Source organism: Nuphar pumila, chromosome 7 (genome assembly GCF_984573655.1).
Source record: "Nuphar pumila chromosome 7, dmNupPumi1.hap1.1, whole genome shotgun sequence".
Lineage (NCBI taxonomy): Eukaryota > Viridiplantae > Streptophyta > Magnoliopsida > Nymphaeales > Nymphaeaceae > Nuphar > Nuphar pumila.
The window spans coordinates 124293592-124315292 of NC_143255.1; the positions used below are offsets into that span (position 1 = coordinate 124293592).

Sequence of the window (21701 nt, forward strand, 5' to 3'; positions counted from 1 at the left end):
GATATTTACACGGACAAACCACCCTCAAGATCAGAGACCACTGTCTTGGCAGCTACCTCTTGCCCCTAGAGAGTAGCCATGTTGCGGCTTGAGCAAGAGGTGACACTCATGGGATTTGAACCTAGACTGCCTGCCTAGCGGTCTGAACCCCATCCCACTACGCCAAACCCCTTTGGGGCAACATTTGTGAAATTTAAATCAAAATTTTATCTCTCTCTCTCTCTCTCTCTCTCTATATATATATATATATATATATATATATATATATATATATATCACCCGTCGCTAGTCCCAAAATTTGGTTGCTCTTGGTTACATGATTCTACTTGCAAAAAGTAGTCATGTGGTTCGATGGTGAGGAGAGTGGTCTGGTATTAGATTAGGGCTGCAAACGGTTGATCTTACTTTTGGACATGGATTATTTAAGTAAAATCTGAATGGGTATATGAATTGGATTCAGATCTGTCCAATTGAATTACTTTCAGATTCAAATCGGCATTTTAAGTCCCATATTTAGTTGTTCAGAATCAAAACCAAACCATTTCCTTTTTTACATGTAAATTTACATAGCTTTGTTTTTTATTTATTTTTTCTGGATCCAGTATTATCACATGTATTTGGGATTCAGATTCAACCTTAACTCTTCAAATCTACTGTTTACATTTTGAATAGATTCAGATCTGGTAAGATTTAGCCCCAATCCAACTCGTTTGCACCCCTATTTGATTTGATTTGGGGGCACCATCCAACCAATCCCTGCCTTGGGCCCACCTTGGGCCTGAAATCTGGTGCAATATGATATTGCACAAAAATTGTTCATTAAGCACCCGATCACCACCTGACAGACCTGTTCTCAAGATGGAGAGTGATCAGGTGCTTAATGCTCAAATATTTGTGCATTCATATTGCACCTGATCTTTGTTTTTTAACAGTTTAAGCACATGCCTAAACAAAAGCTAAGAGAATCTAGCAAAGGAGCCCCTGCTTTTCTGGTAGCTAGTGCACGTCACCTTGTGTTAAGAGGTTGCAAGTTCAAACCCAATGGTATAGTTGTATAACTGGTAGGGGTCTGCCCTAAAACCTGCTTGCCTTTCGAAAATAAAAAACTTACCTACATGTATTCTATAATCACATGATCCAAATCCTGTTTTCTACTAAATAATGCTTATAGATCATGTCTAACAAAAAAAAGTTTAAGAATTTTGAAAATCTAGGTGCTCGGGGAGCACCCTATCATTACTGTTTTTAAACACACAAATTGTTGATATGCATCTAATGAAAACATTTAAGGGTGTCCTTGGGAGTATGGCAGGGTTGCAAACGGATCGTGTCCAGGTTGAATCTAAGGTGAACTGATACAGGTTCCATCTTGTATGAGTGGATCCAGAATCTGACACGGAACACATGTGATCGGAAACTCATTGACACTGGATGTACAGAAAATGAGTGGATTATATTGGATCGGTTCAGGCTCGGTTCTATCCCAGATCTATCAATATTTATTTGCCCGGATCAAATTGTTTGGATGTAAAAGCATGGTTTTTCTGATTTAATGGTAGTAAGCATTGTTTGGGAGCTGGTGTTGTGAGAGGAGATGAAAAGGGTGATGGGAGTGGAGTTATCGACTACATTTTAAGGAAGCAATGTAGTTGAAATGAGATGAGATGAGAGGCCATCTTCACTCCCATCTCTCTTAGTCTTCCAAAACAGCAATATATACATGATTATGAAATATGTGAACAAGACAAGCAGAATGTTAAGGGTATCCTTTCTCACGGCCTCCTCGCCGGAGGCATAAGGTTAGGGCCGGCCAGAAGCGCAAGTAGAAGATGAGGCATGTTTTCACACTGAAACAGCTAATTTATGTAGCAGGTAAGCTACTAATAAAGGTAAGAAACTAATGAGTAGAAATCACTCTTTTCTTCAAAATTTTTAATTTTTGGTAGATCAAATGTTACTAGTGTGACCTAGATGGTTTGTTTAGTAGAAAGCTTGTTTTGAATCATGTGATTATGACAAGTAATTAGGTTTTTAAACGGGTTCAAAATCAACAGCCCATAATGTGCCAACATTTTATAACTCAAAAAATCACATTTTTACATCAGAAATAAACTTGCACCTATGATTTCTAGTTCATTAGTTTCTTAACTTCATTAATAGCGAATATTTTCTTAGATTACACCAATATTCTAACCAACAGACGACACAATTTATAACATCAAGGAATAGTTCCAACTCAGATAGACATTGCATCTCCTTCCAGACAGGATCAGGTTTCATCACATGGCACACTTTGAGTGTGCCTGCTAGGGGTGTCAATGGGTCGGGTTTACACTGACCGAACCCTATAGGATCCGGGTATGGTGACAAATAAGAAGACCCGGGTCCGGACACGAAGGTCCAATTAATATATGAACCCAAGTAGAGTTTGTGAAATTTTATACCAGACCCAGACCCAGACCCAGACCCAAGTCACGATTAAGACCCACATAAAAATGATAATGTAGTTCTTATCGGGTCTGGGTATGGTTTCTCTTATAGTAGACCCGATTATACCTGGGTCTGGACCCAATACCTAAACCCAAAATCTGGTACAAGTTTGGTTCCACCTGGGTCCAAACCAAACCCCACCTGCTGACACCCCTAGTGCCTGCACCTGGCTGTCGTCCATCTGCTTTTGGGCCCCACAACTGACATTCTGTCAGCCAAAGATGGAGGGTATCCAGTGCAGCGGCACATTTTAAAGTGTACCATGTGATGGCACCTGATCCTGGCTCATTTCCTTCCACTACTTGCCTTATGGCCCTTATGCCACTGACTATGGAGAGACATGGTTGTGCTATTCAACGCACGCATGTACTTTCCAGCTAAACAAAGCAAAAGCACCACTCTACTTTTCACCCCAGCACACCTCTCTCTCTCTCTCTCTCTCTCTCTCTCTCTCTCTCTCTCTATATATATATATATATATATATATATATATATATATATATATATATATATATATATATATATATATATATATATATATATATATATATATATATATATATATAAGATAAGCCAATGGCCTTCACTAGAAAAGAAAGAATCCCTCGTATTTTGACAAAATACAGAAAACACTTAAACGTGTGTTATGTGCTACAGAAAGTTCCATATGCATACATACTACGAACATCACATGCCATAATCTGAGACCATCGGGCTTTTACATCCTTCCCATGCAACCTCAACCACTTCTCCCTATAGCCTCCTCCACGGGTTAATTCATTCTACAAAAATGAACCCAACCTCCTGTTACCATCACAACCACCAGCACCACCCATCATGAGAATTCCTCACCCTTCAATTCTTCTCTTTTTCTTATTCACCTTTGCTGCAACAGAAATCCGAGCCTGATTCTGGCCGTCATTCTCCAATTCATACGCACCTCCTTCGTCCATCAATGCATCTTTCTACACCCACATCTTCTATGCTTTCCTCGACACCAAGAGCATCGACACCAACTTCACAGTTTCTAGGGAAGAGCTTTCTCTCACCTTCTCCACCACCTTAAAAACAAAGAATGAATCAATCAAGACGCTGCTTTCAATTAGTGGGGGGGGGCTGTCTAACTCCTCTTGAGTTGTTGGCAATGGCGGTTGATACAAACCAAAGAAAGGCATTTATTGATTCTTCCATAGCCTTGGCCACAGCATACAATTTTGATGGGCTGGACTTGGCTTGGGAATTCCCAGAGATGCCACAAGACATGGAAAACCCCGGCATTCTACTTTGTGAGTGGAGAACAGAAATTGAGGAGGCACAGAACAGTCCACCATTGTGGTCGCCATTGCTCCTCACAGCTAATGTTTATTTCTCCAACCACCTGGTTGATGCTCCAGGCAGTGCCTATTATCTAGTAGAGGTCATTGCAAAAGAGTGCTGATTAGGTCAATGCTGTGTTTCGATCAATGTTGTATCTTATTGTAACCCATATCGATCGGGCCCAAAATAAGATACTTATCATAAAAAATAAAAGATTTGAAAAAATTTAAAAATCCTAAAAAAAATAAAAAAAATAGCAAAAATTCTAAAAAATCATAACACATTAAACAACGATGAAATGCACAAAATGCAACCATAAAATCACATATGAAGATTTTATGTCTTTATGGGGCTGCATAAAACATCATTAAACATCAATTATCTCACAAGAAGCAAAATATTAAATATCTTGCAATTAAAAACATGTATCAAAACTCATACTTTCATATTCCATAAACAAAAATATTATGACAATATAATTTTCATTCATTACTTGATTACCCCATTGTCATGCCGGATCATTTCATGCCATTTTTGGAGTGTTGATGAGTGTGAAGCTTGATATCTACCTTAGTATAAATCTTCAATTTTTTTAGATCAAACTTCGCAATAAGTTGGCCGGAGGATTATAAGAGAGCCGTGCCTCTTGAGGAAAAAAAAATTGAAGAATAATTTTGTAATTTTACTTATAATAAAGATTTTTTACCTTAACCCATTTTCTTTAATAGAAAAATAATGTAAGCACATTTTTTTTTACCTTAACACACTTTTTGGATGAAAAACAATGAAAATACACTTTTACTTAATGAAATCATGAAAGCCTTCTCCTGGCACAAAGATCGCGTTCTCACAGCTCCTAGGGTGTGTGGGAAGCTCTCCAGTATGTTCTATACGAATGAGAACTTCGGCCCTTAAAAGCTCTTTAAAACCCCAAAATATAAAAGCATGGTTTTGCCCAATTTTAAGTCTGTATTCATGCAATATACACCCATATCCAGATACGGTTATCATACCATATCGTACTATATGCAATAGACCTACATATTGTAGGCTACAATATACACTTGTATCGAGATACGGGTGTGTATCATATCGATTCTTTTGCATCGATATGATACAAACAACAGTGGTTTTGACTACCAAGGGAGCAACAGAGTGGAGCAAGACCACACAGCCAACTTTCTGCTAGCTATGGCATTGATTCATGGATGGATGCAGGCCTTCTAACAAGCTTGTCATGCACATCCCTCTATACCGCAGATCTTAGATCCTCAAGAACAAGGCAAAGAATGGGATTGGAGCTCCAACAATGGCTTCTGGGCCAAGACAGAGTGAGCAACCAAACTGGTGTTATGGCTTACTTAGAGGTTCAAAAGTTCTTGCAAGAGAACAATGCAGCCTCATGTATGATAATACAATAGTCTCTGCATACAGCTATGCTGGTGATCTTTGGGTAGGTTTCAACAGTCCACGTGTGGTAGAGGAAAAGATCAGGTTCGCACAGCAGAACAGAGTTTTGATTCCATTTACTCTCTATCAATGACAGGTGAGCTCTTAATGGAATCTGGTATGAATTGTCATTCATCAAACTAATATAAAAAGAGAAGTGTTGTCTGGTTTCAAAGTCTAACCTGATTTTCTGGACTCAGCTTCAAATGCTTGGCTGGCGAACTCTGACCAAGAAAACATTGAGCAAGAGGAACCTGCACCTGCTCCCTTTGGATTGCCAAGGGCTTCCCCTCCAAGCTTATTATCCCTTGTCAGTGCATCACAGAGCCATTCAAGAAGTTGCCTCTTTCATTTCAACTGTTGCTTCCCACTCTTCCTGCTGTTATATTTCATAGATCTGACCAATCAATTCAGCATCACAGGAAGTATCATACTGCAAAGTGTAAACCTTTTCTGTGATATGAAGCCTGTGGTACTCCAGTAAATAATTGCAAGATTCCAAGGTACTCTTAACGGACACGGTTGAGACTGCAATTTAGATTCCGTGGCTTAAAAGCAAGGTTGGTATTTGTACATTGTTGTTCATTTATTCCTTAATAATGTTTACAACATCCTGTCCCCCACCTGATCCTTGAAATATAATTTTTTCCATCATACAACTTCAATAATTGATTACATAAAACAAGTTCTACAAGCTAGCAGGTACAATGGTGAACTCATGAATATATTTGTTTACTAAGATTAAAATATCCAATTCTATTTTAAGCTACCAATGAAGCCGAAAACTCGCTGCCTGCATCAAAGGATGGGCAAAATATGCACCCAAAGTCAATAGAGTAATGGTCAAGTATGGCAACCTAAGAAACTCCTTGTAATAATCCCTTGGCAGCATTTGACGGCCATCTATTATTGCAACAAAAGGGATGATGCTGGTGCGGCTCTTCACAGCATCAAAAGCTTCACCATATCGTGCAGCCAACCTTCTATCACCATTCCAGACACCAAAGAGATGGTGAGCAACTAAGCCAACTGAAGCTGCCAAGACCACCGAGTTTCCAACCCATAGTGTATGTGCCATGCACCAAACCACCTGCCCTACCATCTGCAAAGAAAACCAAATTCAATGTCAGTCAACACATGTTAAGATCTTTTTCTCATCGTTTCAGTAGTGTTTTAGTAAATAATTCAAAGATTCAACCCATACTTGAGGATGTCTTGTGATTCGCATAATCCCAGTTTCCCAAAGATGCATTTTTGGTTTATCAACTGCTGCCACTTCCAATAGATTAAAAGTTGAAGGGTACAGAAAGAAGAAGGAAAGGAATGATGACAGCCATACTAACTGATGGACACCAGGAATGTTATGAACATCCCACAACTGCGCTCCATCATATCTGTGGTTGATGAAATATACCTGCACTACCCAAATTGTTGAAATTAGGATTGTCTAATGGTCAATATCAGTCAACTGAGTCCTAAGATAGCAAGCAACATCTCTGATTAAATGAAAAATCCGTAAGGGTTCCAACAGAACAAGGTTGAAATGGGGCTCCAGAACAAAAGCTTGACTCACATTAAGGGGAGAAAAAAAAAACAGAAATAGACTGTTTGCTTACAACTGTACTGACTGCCAGGGGAAGGGAGATCCCTGCAAACAGAACCCGATAACTACGCTCTCCTATCAGCTTCTCCCCTACATTACGGAAACTTGCCATCCCACTGTGAACAGTAGCAAAAATGAAAACTAGAAGCAGCATTACAACCTGCAATGGACCAGAAAGTACGGATGATGTCCTAAATAAACCAATCAAGAAGCTATAGATAAAGCATATAAATCTCAAATTAAATTTTTTTCTTGGAAACGTAGGCTTCATTGATTGTATTAGCAGTAATGACAAATCCATGAAAAAGACGATAAACAATAATATCATATTAGCAAAACAATTACAGGTAAGCTACAACATGGTGCTCGCTTAGCAGGTCCTTGAAGTCTCCCACTTATCTGGAGAACGGTTTGGGTTGAGAGGCAAGGGACATAGCACTGTCCTCCTGCGGATGTTATGTCCCAGCTTCTCAATTTCTATGGAGTATGGACAAGCGGATGCATCTAAACACCCATTAAACACTGAATATTAACACTCTCCAGAATTCTATTGGACAAATGGTTTGGTTGAGAAGGCTGACTAGAATTGCACACTTAAACAACACAGCGCTCATCTACCAAAAGATTACTGCAACTAAGACTCAAATTCTCCATACAACAATTGGTTAAAACTTAAAACAATGTAAAGTAAAAACAAAGATACTAACATAAATCCAACGAACCACATGTGGTGCATATAATTATCAATTTCAAATCTTCAGCACCTACAGCAAAAGGCCCATGCAAGTCCCAACTTCATAAATTGCAAAATCCACACAAAAATTCTCATAATTCAGGCAAGCACTCATCCATCTCAGTATAATCAAACAAGCAAGAAGTTCACACAGAGAACGATATGTTCCAGAATCTGTAATTTATCAAAAACTCATGATTCAACGCAACATCATTTCTTGAAAAACCTCAAGAAACACATTTCGATGCTGAATTCCACATGCGGCCTGAACACCAAAATGCATAATTTGCATTAAAATTCTGACAATTCATACCATCCCCAAACTACAATTCCCATCATTCTCATTAACGAAAACCAAGAAAAGAAAATTTTTGCAAACATAGTCCATCAAAAACACATAATTCAGCAACAAAAAATCGCAAAAAAGGAAAAAAAGAACCCAACTTCTCAACCGAGTGATACCTCATGGCTTTCAGACAGGCCGGAGATGCCGTCAACGAAGGACTTGCCGAACCCGGTCGAAGGATCGATCCAAAGAACGTTCAGAGCGGCAAGAACAGCGCCCAGAATCAGAGCGAAGTAGACCCAGGAAGAGAGCTTCTGCTGGCTCAGGTCGAATTCAGCGGAGTCCTCTCCGACACCGACAAGCGTAACAGACTCCTCTTCCTCCGCCTCTCCGAGGGAAGTTCCGGCCGGTCTCCTCCACCCGATACCACGAAATCTTCCACGCAGGAAGAGGGGGACGAGCGCCGAATCGGGGCATTTCCGGCAGTTGGGCAACGGCTTCAGGGTTTTGGGGGTTCTGAAAGAGAAGAGAGGAGATGGGTACGAGGGTTTTGGAGAGGCGAAGGGGATAGCGGGTTGGCAGAGTAGAAGGTGTACCGCCATCGCCCTCTATAGAGAGAGAGAGAGAGAGAGAGAGAGAGAGAGAGAGAGATTGTTTTACAGGTGTGCCTGTTGCGTGTAAAACGAGGAGGTACGCACACTCGATAAAGCACACAAATACACAGATTTTAATGGTTCATATCAGGGTGATCCTGCCTCCACGGTATCTCTCGCTTCAACACTCACTCGGTGGGGGTTAGCTTTACATCCATGGTATCTGGTATCTCTAGCTTCTAACACTCACTCAGTGGGGGTTCCCTTATTGATATTTATAGCTTTACATACAGGGCTGGCCGTGTGGCCTAATTGGTGTACAAGAGTCCATTTAAGACACTTTGGATGGTAATTGAGATACTCCACTTTAGGTAAGATTGATCATGTTGAGTCCTATGGACTCTCTAAGTAGTCTCATTTGTTGTGTAGGCATGGTGTGCAAGGACTCTTGATAACTGCATATCTTCGGTAGCTGATTTGGGCTTTGCTTATCAGAGTACTTAACTGTATGTTGAAGTTTGTATGGTATCCGATTTGGATTTGGATTCGGATTTAGAATCAAGTACTCTAACATTTTCTCGCAAATGCAAGAATCTAGGTCAGATGTTGAGTTTGAAACACAATTGTTGAAACCTTGGAACTGAAAGGGCTTTGATGAGCACATCGGCCAGCTGGTCGGCTGAAGGAATATGCCAGACTTTGAGGCCTTTGGCAACATGATCATGAACAAAGTGCATGTTGATTTCAATGTGCTTGATGCGATTAAGCATAATAGGGTTGACAATGAGGTATGACTTTGTCACACGATAGGGTAGGCAGAGAGTGGACAGGTACACCAAGTTCACGAAGTAGAGCATAGACCCAAGAAATCTGAGTGGCAACATTGGCGACTGCATGACATGTTAGGAAAGTTTTAAATTATTAATGGTTACTACCAAATGTGTTTTGAAAAAGTTTAGTCCCATATCTAAGAGAGAAAAGTTTTTCAAGAGGTTTAAATAGAGAGTTTGTAATCTATTCTTTACTTTGGTAAGCCTTGAGTATTTAGGTGGATTGCGGACGTTGCTGCGCGTGAGTGCGCTTGAGGCGCAATGTGGCGTTTTGATGGCGCACTTTGCACTTCGCATGCTCGCAGAGGTGCATATGAGGCGCAAATATCCATTTTGATTTTTCGGTTTTGAGACATCTGGCCGTTTGAAAGGTTTTAATAGCATTTATATTGAGTTTAAGGCGCTTTGTGACTGTTGGACGGTTTTGGAGGCCTTTGATTGACAGTCAAAGGTGGGTGACCATTCAGGTACCTTTCGTCCTAATTTCAAACTGTCAGATTTATGGCCTTTAATCTCATTTATCGCAAAACGTTTTGGCCTCTCTAAAAGGTTATAAATATCTTTTAATTTCGTCTTTTGGATATCAAAATTTCTGACTCTCCAGTTTTTCTCCTTTCTTTCTTCTCGGCTTGGCTTGCAGAGTTCATGTGTGGGAGAGGTCATCTGTTCTTGCGAAGCAGTGACTCTCTTGAGGTTCAAGCCTAGTTGTATCCTGGGAACTCAGTCGTAACAAAACCCTTTTTCGCATCTTCGGAATTTCCGGAGTGGAGCGATTGAAGTTCTAAAGATAGCGATCTTAAGAACGTGCCTCTAGGCTTGAATTCTCTTTTCTGAAATCCTGTTTTCACTAGGTTGGTATAACATGATATTCAGTCGCTGTGCTAGAGCGAGCCACTGCATGTTGCTTCTTAAAGCTCCAAAAGATAATATTGGGTTCAAGAAAGATAGCATAGTGGACTTGCAATCATTAGGAGATCCAGCTCAATTAGCATCATATAAAACAGATAGAGACATGGATCTGGATTGTTTGATCATGAGCCCATAGTGGATAGTTTTCTTGTGATAGTGGAAGATCTGCTTGACAACATTTCAGTGGTCGATGGTCGAGTTGTGCATATATTGGCACATTCTGTTAACTAAGAATGCAAAATCAGGACAATCACATTGTGATACATAGTAGGATCATGTAAGCATACCATGTAAACGTGAGGCGCACTAACAGAGCCACGAGGGAGCTGATAGGCTTGACACCAAGCATAGATATAGATATTCAGTGTAGTATATCAAGAATATATTTATGTTGAGAGAAAAGTAACCCATTAGAAAATGTTAACTACTTTAATGACCAAGAAATAATGCAGAGCGCCTAGATCATAAGGCAAAATTCTAAGAAGATTACTGAAATATCTGACCAAGGTAGGTGAGTTGACTGCAATAAGAATATCATCAACATATATAATGACATAAGAAATTAAATATAATTTTATCAAGATAAACAATGATGCATCCGTTTAGGATTTTATAAAATTGTTGGCTAAAAGAGCATTATTGAAGCACTGGTAGCATACTTTGAGGAGTCTCTTTGAGGTCACAGACGGCTCTATTAAGCTTACATACATGGTGCATGAGCTGATTGTTGCTCCATAAAGACATCTTCAATAATAGATCCACAAAGAAAAACATGATGAACATCAAGTTGGTGAATAAGTTACTGATGACCAAGAGCCAAGGATAACTCGAATGGTGGGTGGTTTAATAACATGACTAAACGTTTTAAAGTAGTCAATATCTTCTTCCTCAGGCGGGCTTTATGGCACTCGAGAGATCATCAAATTTTCTCTTAAAATGATAAATTCATTTACATCCAATAGGACTTTGAGAAGAATTAAGAGAAACAAGAGTTTGTGTATTATTTTTAAGGAGGGCTACAAATTTTGTATTCATCGCATCACACCAGAGGGGCAGAGATTGAGCCTGTTTTAAAGAAGTAGGTTCAATGTTGGTCAATAGCTCAATAAGGAGGGCAATAGTGTAATACTCATGAATTTTATCAGATAAAGAAACTTGAAATTTACATACTTAAGCTGGAACTGGAATATTTTTGTGGTTTTATTTTATTCATATTTGAATCTTGGATATTTTGTTGGGATATTCAATATTGAATCCATAATATCCTGTGCAGATCTTCGATGATTCTTAATTTGTGCCCTAATGCCGCGGACTTATATCCCAGCATTCCCCGTGGTGAAAACCGGATCAGGATATAGATCCAACCTTTAGAAAAAGAAAATCCGAGTACCAATCCGAACATGTTCTTTGATGTAGATTGAAGTAAGGCTATCTTTGGCAACCTTGCACGGAGTTGGAAACATGGTTTCCAAATATTGCCAAAACAAGCCCTAAAGGGTTTTGGGATAGTGGGATGGGACCTAGGTCGCTAGGCAGGTGGTCTAGGTTCAAATCTCATGGGTGTCACCCCTTGCGCAAACCGAAGTGACAACTCTCTGGGGCAAGGGGTAAGCCCACAGAGTTTTAATTTGTCAAGACAGCCATTCGTAAGTGCGACACCAGTGCAACTAGGTCTCTAATCCCGAGGGTGGTGTTTCCAAAAATTTTTTTGTCAAAACATGGTTTTGGAGTTGTTGACTCCATGAATTGTTTGAAAGCTTTTTTTGGATTCCAAGTGGTTTTGGCATTGCAACAAACTAAACACAACATGAGCAACTCATTACCACACCCAAACCTGCCCAAATAACTAGTTGCTGGATTCGAGTATAGGTTCGGGTTTTATAGGACTATGAAAATAATATCTCAAAACTGGATCCATATAGTTTAATGATCTTATTTTCACCAAAAATACATATACAATTCTCAGGTCAAGCCGGATTGGGTCAGATATCTAACTAAAATCTTAACCCAAATCTGACTTGCATATTACTCAAGTCGGGTTTGGGTCAACCGGAATAATATTAGGGTCAGCATTTTTTTTATGACCATAACTGGTATTCAGGTTCGGGATCAATTACTTGCTACAAACCTGTCCCATGTAGAGCCCTAATTAGCATCCCTACGCTCCCCTCCCAGTGTTTATCCAAGCAGACTAGTAGTAGACCCGGTCCAATACCCAATTTGAAAGTAGTCCAGGACCCCAGGCGTGACTCCGATGGCCATTAAGGTGTGCTGGAACCTCTCTGAAATGAATCGGGTCCACTAAATATGGTGCCCACGCGTGCTCACTTCTTGTGAATGATGAGAGTGCATTGTATAGCTGGACTAGATAGGGTCCAACAGGGGTGGTGTCAAGTAGGGGTATCAATGGGTCGGGTTTGAATGAGACCTGATCCATATCAAACCGTATAGGGTCAGGGTTTGGTGATAAATAAGAAGGTCCGATTAATATATGGACCAGACCCAGGCCCGACCCCAATTCCCACTAGGATCCACAATTTTTTCAATGTGAAAGGGATAACAAATATTATTTTATCGGGTATGATCAGAGTCTGGTTCATGTAATTCTTATAGGATCCGGGTATGGTTTCTTATGGTGGGTTCAATTGGACCTGAATCCGGATCCAGTACCATCATCTCAAATCAGGTTTGGGCTTGGTTCCACCTAGGTCCAAACCAAACCCGACCCGTTGACACCCCTAGTGTCGAGCTTGAACAGAAGGTGGATCCATTTCTTGAAAAGACAATGTAGATTTGGACATGAACCGGACTCGGATATCCTGGCTGAGTTACAGATCAGCTTGTGCTATGAATCCCAGTGGAAACGGATCCACTGAAATGGGTAAAGTTTGTTAATCTACATGTGAAAAAAATTAAAAATGGATGGGGTTAGATTTGATTTTAACCCACACTTGACCGTATAACTTAACCCGATTTTAAACCAGTTCCAAACATACCCGACCTAAATTGTTTTGAATCTGATCTGGATTCTGGTACATACTACCTGGATCAAACAACATAAGTCAGATCCCGTTCAGAGCTGAGTCCGATCTCTAACGGATTTACATCGTTGCTTGAACCATGGTCCATTACGGCTCATAATTTATGAAATAGAGGACATTGATCACATGACCACCGTTTCTCACGTTTTGTTTCCCATGTTTGGCAGGATAACTTTTTCCCATGTTTGTCGGGACAACTTTTTCCAAACCGAGGAGTCCGTAAATAATGACGGGCAGTTTAGAAGTAGGCTTGGATCACGAGAAGAGCAGCTCACTGTTTGGCTTGGCTCAGCCTGTATTAGCTTGTCATGTTCGTAATCAGCTCATTTACCTAAACGAGTTGGCTCGTAGCTTGACTTGCCGAGCTCAATTTCCGAGCCAAACCAAGATTTTCAAGAGTCGAGCCGAGCATAACTGAGATTTTCATGATTGCAGTGGGATGGAGTATGGGCCAGGATTGTGCAGTAGAAGTATGAATCTGAGTCCAAATCCAAACTAAATTTGTGTAACAAAGTTAATATCCAGACCAGCTTTAAATGATAATTCTAGATAGAAGGTTGAGAACAAGGATCTATGTAATAAGAGTAAACATGGATGCACTAGATCCAGATCTGAATGTAGATCAGACAGCGATTACTGATTGTGATTCAAATATAAATTTAAAAGAAAAAACAATCTGATCATGCAAGTCAAGTCCAATAAAAATATACATTCAAGCCTTATTTCGACATACAATGCATAGGATTTAGATGGGAGGTCTGATTGAATTCTATTCATGTAATCCACGAATCTCCAGTCTTTACAAAACCAACGATTGGGGCTTGGTGCAGGTCAGGCACTTCGATCCTAGCATGCTTAAGGTGGGCAAACCACCTGCATCAAGCCACCAAGTTGTCAGTTTACAGAGGATGATGGAATCTGAACATGAGAAAATGGTCAGCATTAGTTTGTTCTTTAGGACTAATTTTCAATACCATAAGAAAATGGTCGTCATTGAAGCAGATGCAAGGAGCATAAGTGCTTGCAAGCACAGGGATTGTGATCCAACATCCGTGTCAGCCGCTTGATGCATCTTAAAGCACCTCATGAGCATGCTGGTAATACTTATTTATATATCGAGACTGCAATTTTGTCAAATAAGAGAAGACTCAATCAGTACATCGAACAGATTTCATATCCTCAGAAGCTTATTATTCTGCACTGACGTACAATTGTATGAATGGATCAATTATTTGAATTCCAATGCTACTAATGGCATGAAAGGTTTGTTCTCAGAGCCACCTTTCTCAAGAGACAAAAGCACAAGACAATATATATATATATATATATATATATATATATATATATATATATATATATATATATATACACACACACACACACACACACACCTTTAATGCTGATATGTTCGGTGAATCTGGTGTCTGAACTGGATAAAACTTGTAAAATCGCATGTTCTCGAGGTTTTCCATGTCTTCCTTGGTCATTTCTTGAATAGCCCTTCTCCGGGTCTCCCTTGCCTGTAAAAGATTCAGATGTCAAGCAAATCATCGTGAAGACCAAACGGAGATAACTGATATCAATTTCTTTGTTTAGCTACCTCTCTTTGCTTTTCCGTTGTTTTCTCTACCCTTTCTTCCACGAATTTCTGGCAGAGGAAGCACATGCCCATTTGTCAGCTCTATAAAAGAATAGAGAGGAACACCAAAGATGTTATTACCTTGAACTCATCTTTCTGGTCAGATGGCAAAGCTTTCTTCTCAATTAGATCATCAGTAAACTTCTATGCATCACAAATATCAGGCCAGATTGGAGATGACATTAGTGTGCTGAGAATCACAAGTACACGATAAAATTTGAAATTGAATTGTATCCAATTAAATAACCAAACTAGCAGTCCTGCAGTAATTTAGAACTGATTTAAAATTTATCAGTGACGATCTCAAATACTAAACGAGAGAGAGATAACCTCAAGCTCATCCAAATCCCAATCAAAGTCTACAACCACCTGCAGAAACAAACCTAGTTAAAATAGTGGAATACCAATTACCTATACATTTATGAGAAACATAAATAACTAAAGAAACTTTGCTTTTATAATGCATAAGACCCATGTGGAAGACATTTTTTTTATGAAATTAGTTGTTTGAATATGCACCAATTCAATGTCCAAGTAACATAGGTTACAACTAATAACCAAAATGGAACAAAATCCATTCAGACTACTAGAGAATAAGTAACATAACTGGAATACTAATTAAAACTTAACTCCAAACATAAAAAACAATACTAGGATGAAGATCTATAAATTTTCCTAAAGCAAACCGCAGTTCAGTTTACAATATAAGATCAAATCAATGAGAAAATATTTGTCATTTGAAGCACTATATAAAAAATTTTCCTTGATAAGAACTCTACAATCCCCATGTTTGAAATATATTAAAAATATGCAACTGTTGCTCAAAAGTAACCAATAATTGACAATCATCAAAATCATGTAAAATTAAGTAATTTGTGTGGATTGATTCAATTTAAGCATAGGTGATCACACTAAGTTGCAATCATATTGCCAAAGAAGAAAAGTAGTTACAAGTGCACCAAAATACACTTAATACACCTCAAAGCTAACAGAAACTTACAGGTGGTTCCATAGGATACATGATCTTCACAACTGTATCCTGCTCCTGTTCATCTACCATGCGAGGATCGTAGAAATCTGACAGAATTACACAAAAAATATAAAAGAACAAAAGAATAAAGGACTTCCTATATATGAAGTGCATGTATGTGTATGAGAGAAAGATTGCAGTAAGAAACCATAATAAAAACAAAAAAACAAGTAATGAATTAGACCAATTGCTCGATATCTAAAAAAGAAATAAAACAGAAAACGAAAGTGCTTTTGCAAGTAACTACAGTGGATCTCTTGCAGTTGATAACTAAATTTAATTGAAATGGCTTAGACTTACATGGAAGGCAATATTCATATTCTTTAACATGTTCCTCCTTTAATTGCCCAAGCATATCCCTGCATCAAAAACAGAACAAACCACAAAGGCAAACTTTTACATAAAAGTTCCACCTGTAAAGTAAGCACCTCTCATGGGTGTGCATTACTCGCAAGCTACATATTTATGTACAGGAGAGACACATCTATATGTTGGGAAAGAAATGGCCATGATTACCTATACTTGCAAAATAACTACTTCGGAGAATGGCATATTGTCATGTTGTTGACTAAAGGTGACAATTTCTTCAATAATAAAGTTTTTATTTAATTAACCAACCAAAAAGAATGATAGGATATGGACACAGCAGATTGTCGACAACACTGGAAAGAGGCTTCTACATTGTAACATATTATGCTTTTTTTACACATTAAAATCTTGTTGCTCTTTTCTGTTTTCAAAATAAATAACACTAGCATTATACTATGTCACAGGGACTCTTCAACTAGGTGCCGCACCCGCACCCAATGCGGTCAACCTGACCCTGGGTGCAGTCAACACACCCAGGGTCATTTATGTCCAACTTTTTGGACTTTATATATATATATATATATATATATATATATATATATATATATATATATATATATATATATTTCGCCAACCAAAAAGAATGATAGGATATGGACACAGCAGATTGTCGACAACACTGGAAAGAGGCTTCTACATTGTAACATATTATGCTTTTTTTACACATTAAAATCTTGTTGCTCTTTTCTGTTTTCAAAATAAATAACACTAGCATTATACTATGTCACAGGGACTCTTCAACTAGGTGCCGCACCCGCACCCAATGCGGTCAACCTGACCCTGGGTGCAGTCAACACACCCAGGGTCATTTATGTCCAACTTTTTGGACTTTATATATATATATATATATATATATATATATATATATATATATATATATATATATATATATATTTTGCCGCAGCCCCGCACCCAAGTTTTTTGAAAGTGCCGCACCCCCGCATACGCACCCATGTGACATAGCTAGCATATTATGTCATTCCTTAACACCTCTCCATGGATAACCTACCTCAGGCATAAACATGCAGAATAATGTACCAACTGTTTGGGATGGATTAACACAGGACAGTCACAAAGCTCTTTAATTCAGAATGGACATTCTAAAACTAAATGGCATCATGAGGCCTTTCCTTTTTTTTCCTTCTGATATGCAAGTTAAGTAAGAACCCTGATGGCATTCGAATCCGAGACCCTTGGTTATGATAGTGCAACCTAACCATCCATCTCTCTTGCTCAAGTCCATCATGAGGCCTTCTTTACCCCATGCAAAAGGTGGCAATTTTAGGTTCTTGGCAAATTCGTAACAGACAGACGGTTTGATAGGAGATGTGAGACAAGGACACTCCAACATTATTAATGTAAAGCGAAGAGATACAAAAGTACCAATATCTCCAATCAAAATCCTTAAGGCATTCACATAAATATGATAACAACATTATAAGTTGGCCACAAAATTTCAAGTCCAGAAAACCCTTGTTAATGGTGGCAACTGTTATTCTTCCATCAAAGAATAAATACTCCAAATAATAGCTGGTTAGAGAAGCTAGACAAGTAATTCAATTTTTGGAAATTGACTCGGACGGATTAAATTAGAAGCTTCATAATTTTTTTACAAAGGTATAACTTCAGTCACACTAGCACATAAGCGCACCACTTTCATGCATTAACATGGCCAACATAATTCAAATAGAAAGCCATTAAAAAAACTTGCAACTGAACAACAAACTGTATAAATGAGACATAAGTTTGTCAAAAAATGAATTGAGCTTTCCAGGCAAAATATCGAAGGGGAATAATCATTCAATTATTACAGCAGTAGGTTCATTTTCCTAAGCACAACCAACAAATTTATGTTTCTATTACTTGCCAATATGCATGTATCTAATCAAATGAATGCAGGCATGAAGCACACCTCTGGGTGCAACTCAAGGTAAATACTTCAAATCGCTTCCCTGAACTAAGCCTGCAAATATAACACCTTTACATGTAAGATAATAGTAATTATTGGGAGCCAGCATCAACCAAATAAGGAGCATTATCATGAATTAAGCAAACACCTACACATACCAAGTATAAAACAATATACCTGTCCTCAAAAGGAATATATGGAACCCAATCCATCTCCATTTCTCTCATAGGCACTATTTTGTCACTTTCCATCTGAGCTGAGTCTATTCCAATCTTGTCAGAGGGTGGGAATTGGGACACAACCTGTCCAAAAAAAAAGACAAGACCACCACCAAGTGTAGGGGGCACACCAGTGTCAGTTCTCTTTTACACAAGAAAAGCTAAAAAGTAAATTGAATCTCAACTTCAAACTAAAAAGCTTGAGAGGATAGAGTCTAACTGAAAGAATAATATGGCACAGGTTGTTTTGATCCAATTGGACCTCGTAGATGGATTTAGCATGTTCAAAATAGTAGGGATCAGCTTATCATAATAAATCCAAAAAATCTGTTTAATTATCAATCTTTCATTTAGGTAGTCGAGCATGCTAACTTGTGAATTTTATGGTGTCAGAAAGAGGTGGGAATCCATCAAGATTTACGTGGAGGCCTGCATTAAGCTGTAGTTAATTGCTGTTGTCATGGTCATTGATCTTCAACCCCGATTTCTCATTATTTTAACAATGGAAGAAAAACTGCAATGACCGAAAGAATAAATTCGAGATGAAAGAGCAGAACAGAAGATGCATGTGGAGACTCCATTTGCTCCACTTCCACAATTGCCATCACCATGTGAGGAGAATGCTCACAGAAGCGAAGAACGCAATGCTCGCCAGAGCAGTCTCTCTCTCTCTCTCTCTCTCTCTCTCTTGCATTAGTGCCGTCAAATGCCTGACAGGACATCTTGCATTAGTGCTGTCAAATGCCTGACAGGCCACCAATCCACACTAAGTGGTTAATCCATATTTTCAAAATGAATTCAACTATATACACCATCGTTTTTCTTAATTCTGCATTTATTTTTGCTAAAATTTAATTGTGCTGATTTTCTATTTCTTATATTTTCTGATTTCTTGACAAAGAATAGTTTTTTAAATGCTCTTATTAAAAAATAGTTCAATTCGATTTGATTTTTTCGTTTTTTCTAAAAAACTAATTCACCTTGTGGATCAATTTTCACATTGATAAAAAGTAAAACATTTGAACCTGGAGTAAATGAAATATCCAGATTTCACATTAAACTGCAATGTCAAGTACTGATTTTGTTTACATTTGAATATGCTTTTTATTGACAAAGAAAAAAACAGAAGGCTCCAACTAGGAGATGTGTCAAAACGGTTTGCTTAAGAAACATGACCTTAAGGATCTAATTGACAAACAGAACCTGCCAACATAAGCAAAATATGCAAATCTGCCAAACCATTAGATACTTGGTGGCACTCACCATATTTTTAGTCAAACTAAATGCTCAACATTAACTAAAAACAAGTGTTGTCCACACTCACAGATCCTGCTCTTAAAATTTTATTGGAAAGGAAAATCTAGTGGTAAAACTAGAAAATTTTCTTTTTGCGGAAGTATCACGACAATCTTCATATTTTTAAAACATTAACAAATTAAATAAGGCCCAATAATACAATAGTTTTTTTAATGAAAAGAAAATACATTAATATTGTGACAAAAGGGAGACATATCAGAAATAGGTGAGATTTTAATTTCTCTAGATTTTATCAAGGATTCCACAGCTTGTGAATTTCTTGGTGTGAAAAATTCAATGTCACATCAATAATTGGCACTATGCTAATTTCCAACCGCAGTCATAAACATCACCGATATTTGAAAATACTTCCATATTATCATGGGATATTCACAAGCCATGAAAACCCCAACAAGATGATATTTTCAAAGGCTTGCCTATTTCCAATACATCACCAAATTATCGTGAAATACTTTATTGCATTTTTATTTAGTTTTTTAATTGTATACTTTTTCAATTTTCTTATATTTAAATCATTATATATATTGACATTTCCCAATATTTTTCTCGAAAAGTTCCTTAAATTTTCATGACTTCCCTGGGCAAGAAAAGCCTGAGAAAGAGATGTGGGACATTGTTTCTCCAACAATGGTTCTAACTTCTAACTCTAAAATTTCCATAGTCAATTCAAATATTGAATATAAATTAGAGCTACAATTTGTAAATATATTGATTTTTTAACAATTTTTATAGCTGGAGAAGACTTACAGCCACCACTGCAGGGATGAATATGACCCGTCCCTGACCTTTGAAGAACAAATATTGAGCTGTAAAAAAAGCACGATAATATAGCAAAGTAAGATGGAAGATGGCATAACTTTACAAAATAAGTTCCATTAGCAACTTCCACGTGTGTTTGTAAGCATAACTGAAAAATGTTATAAAAATATTTTAGCCAGTGATTTGCCTTCTGTGCAGACGAAAATATAGACTTTTTCTCCATAAAGCACACCACCCTCTTCAAATGCTCTCTGCAGCATTTTGATAATATAGAGTCAAACACTTTAGAAATTATGAGTACAAAAATTAGGAAGAGACCATTATCTATGCAAAGTGAATCATATCACACACCTCTAGATTCGAAAAATCCCAATTAAACTTGTAAACTGAATCCAAATAATTCCACTGCCAATTAAAATCACAATGTACATTAGAAAATGCAGAAATCAAGCCAGGCAATGTCAAATGCTTAGAGTTGACATCATGAATTAGTAAGTTGTGAAATGCATATTAGAAGATGGCCATCATGCAGCCTTAGAATCACAAAAAAGGTTCTCTCAACAGATGCAATAACACAGGAAAGGTGTTAACAAAGAATGTTGAATGTGTCCGTATTGGCAATCGTTTCACAAAATCAAACCAAAATGATGACAGAAGATGGAACAACAAGAGCACCATCAAAAAGAACTTGTCAAAATGAGCTCCATTTTATCATTCAGAGCAGGATAATACTTGCATTCAAATCAAACCAACAACTCATAATGGATCCATAGAAGCAGTATGATCATCGTCAGACCTAATCAAGTTGAGGCCTACCAAGACTTGGGGTCAACAACTACAAATCATAGTTTTGAGCTTTTCTTTTTTCCCTTGAAGCTGAAAATATTTGACACTATTATGCCCAGAAAGAAGAAAATCCTGATTTTGTTTATAAAACTTAAATAAGAGTAAACAAATTTCATATTGATTGCTCTTCTAAGGTTATAAGATATACAAGAATGAAATTGCGTTTAGAAATCGTTGTTTGCAACTATAAAATGATAACAGGTGTAACAGTTCCAGCTGTAAGTCTAACGCCTGCCAACCCTATTCTAAAATAACAAATGAATAAAACTTCAGTAAGAAAACATCTAAGAATCATACTCTAAACATTAATCCAGATTATAATTTCAAAATAATAATAATAATAATTTTAGACAAACCTCTGTG

At 37.9% G+C, this 21701-nt stretch overlaps 1 protein-coding gene and 1 pseudogene across 1 annotated transcript; one reads left to right on the top strand and one right to left on the bottom strand.

Moving 5' to 3' along the window:
- The first annotated feature begins 3244 nt into the window (after positions 1-3244).
- LOC149833323 (class V chitinase CHIT5b-like) lies at positions 3245-5350 on the top strand (annotated as a pseudogene).
- Positions 5351-5817: 467 nt separating this feature from the next.
- On the bottom strand, positions 5818-8702 carry Z-ISO (15-cis-zeta-carotene isomerase). Its single transcript, XM_090012801.1, has 4 exons — positions 8055-8702; positions 6873-7019; positions 6461-6670; positions 5818-6358 (listed from the first exon to the last, which is right to left on the bottom strand). Exons 1-4 carry the CDS (start codon positions 8478-8480, stop codon positions 6023-6025), a joined length of 1119 nt encoding a protein of 372 aa, XP_089868927.1. The 5' UTR covers positions 8481-8702; the 3' UTR covers positions 5818-6022.
- Between the last annotated feature and the right edge of the window lie 12999 nt (positions 8703-21701).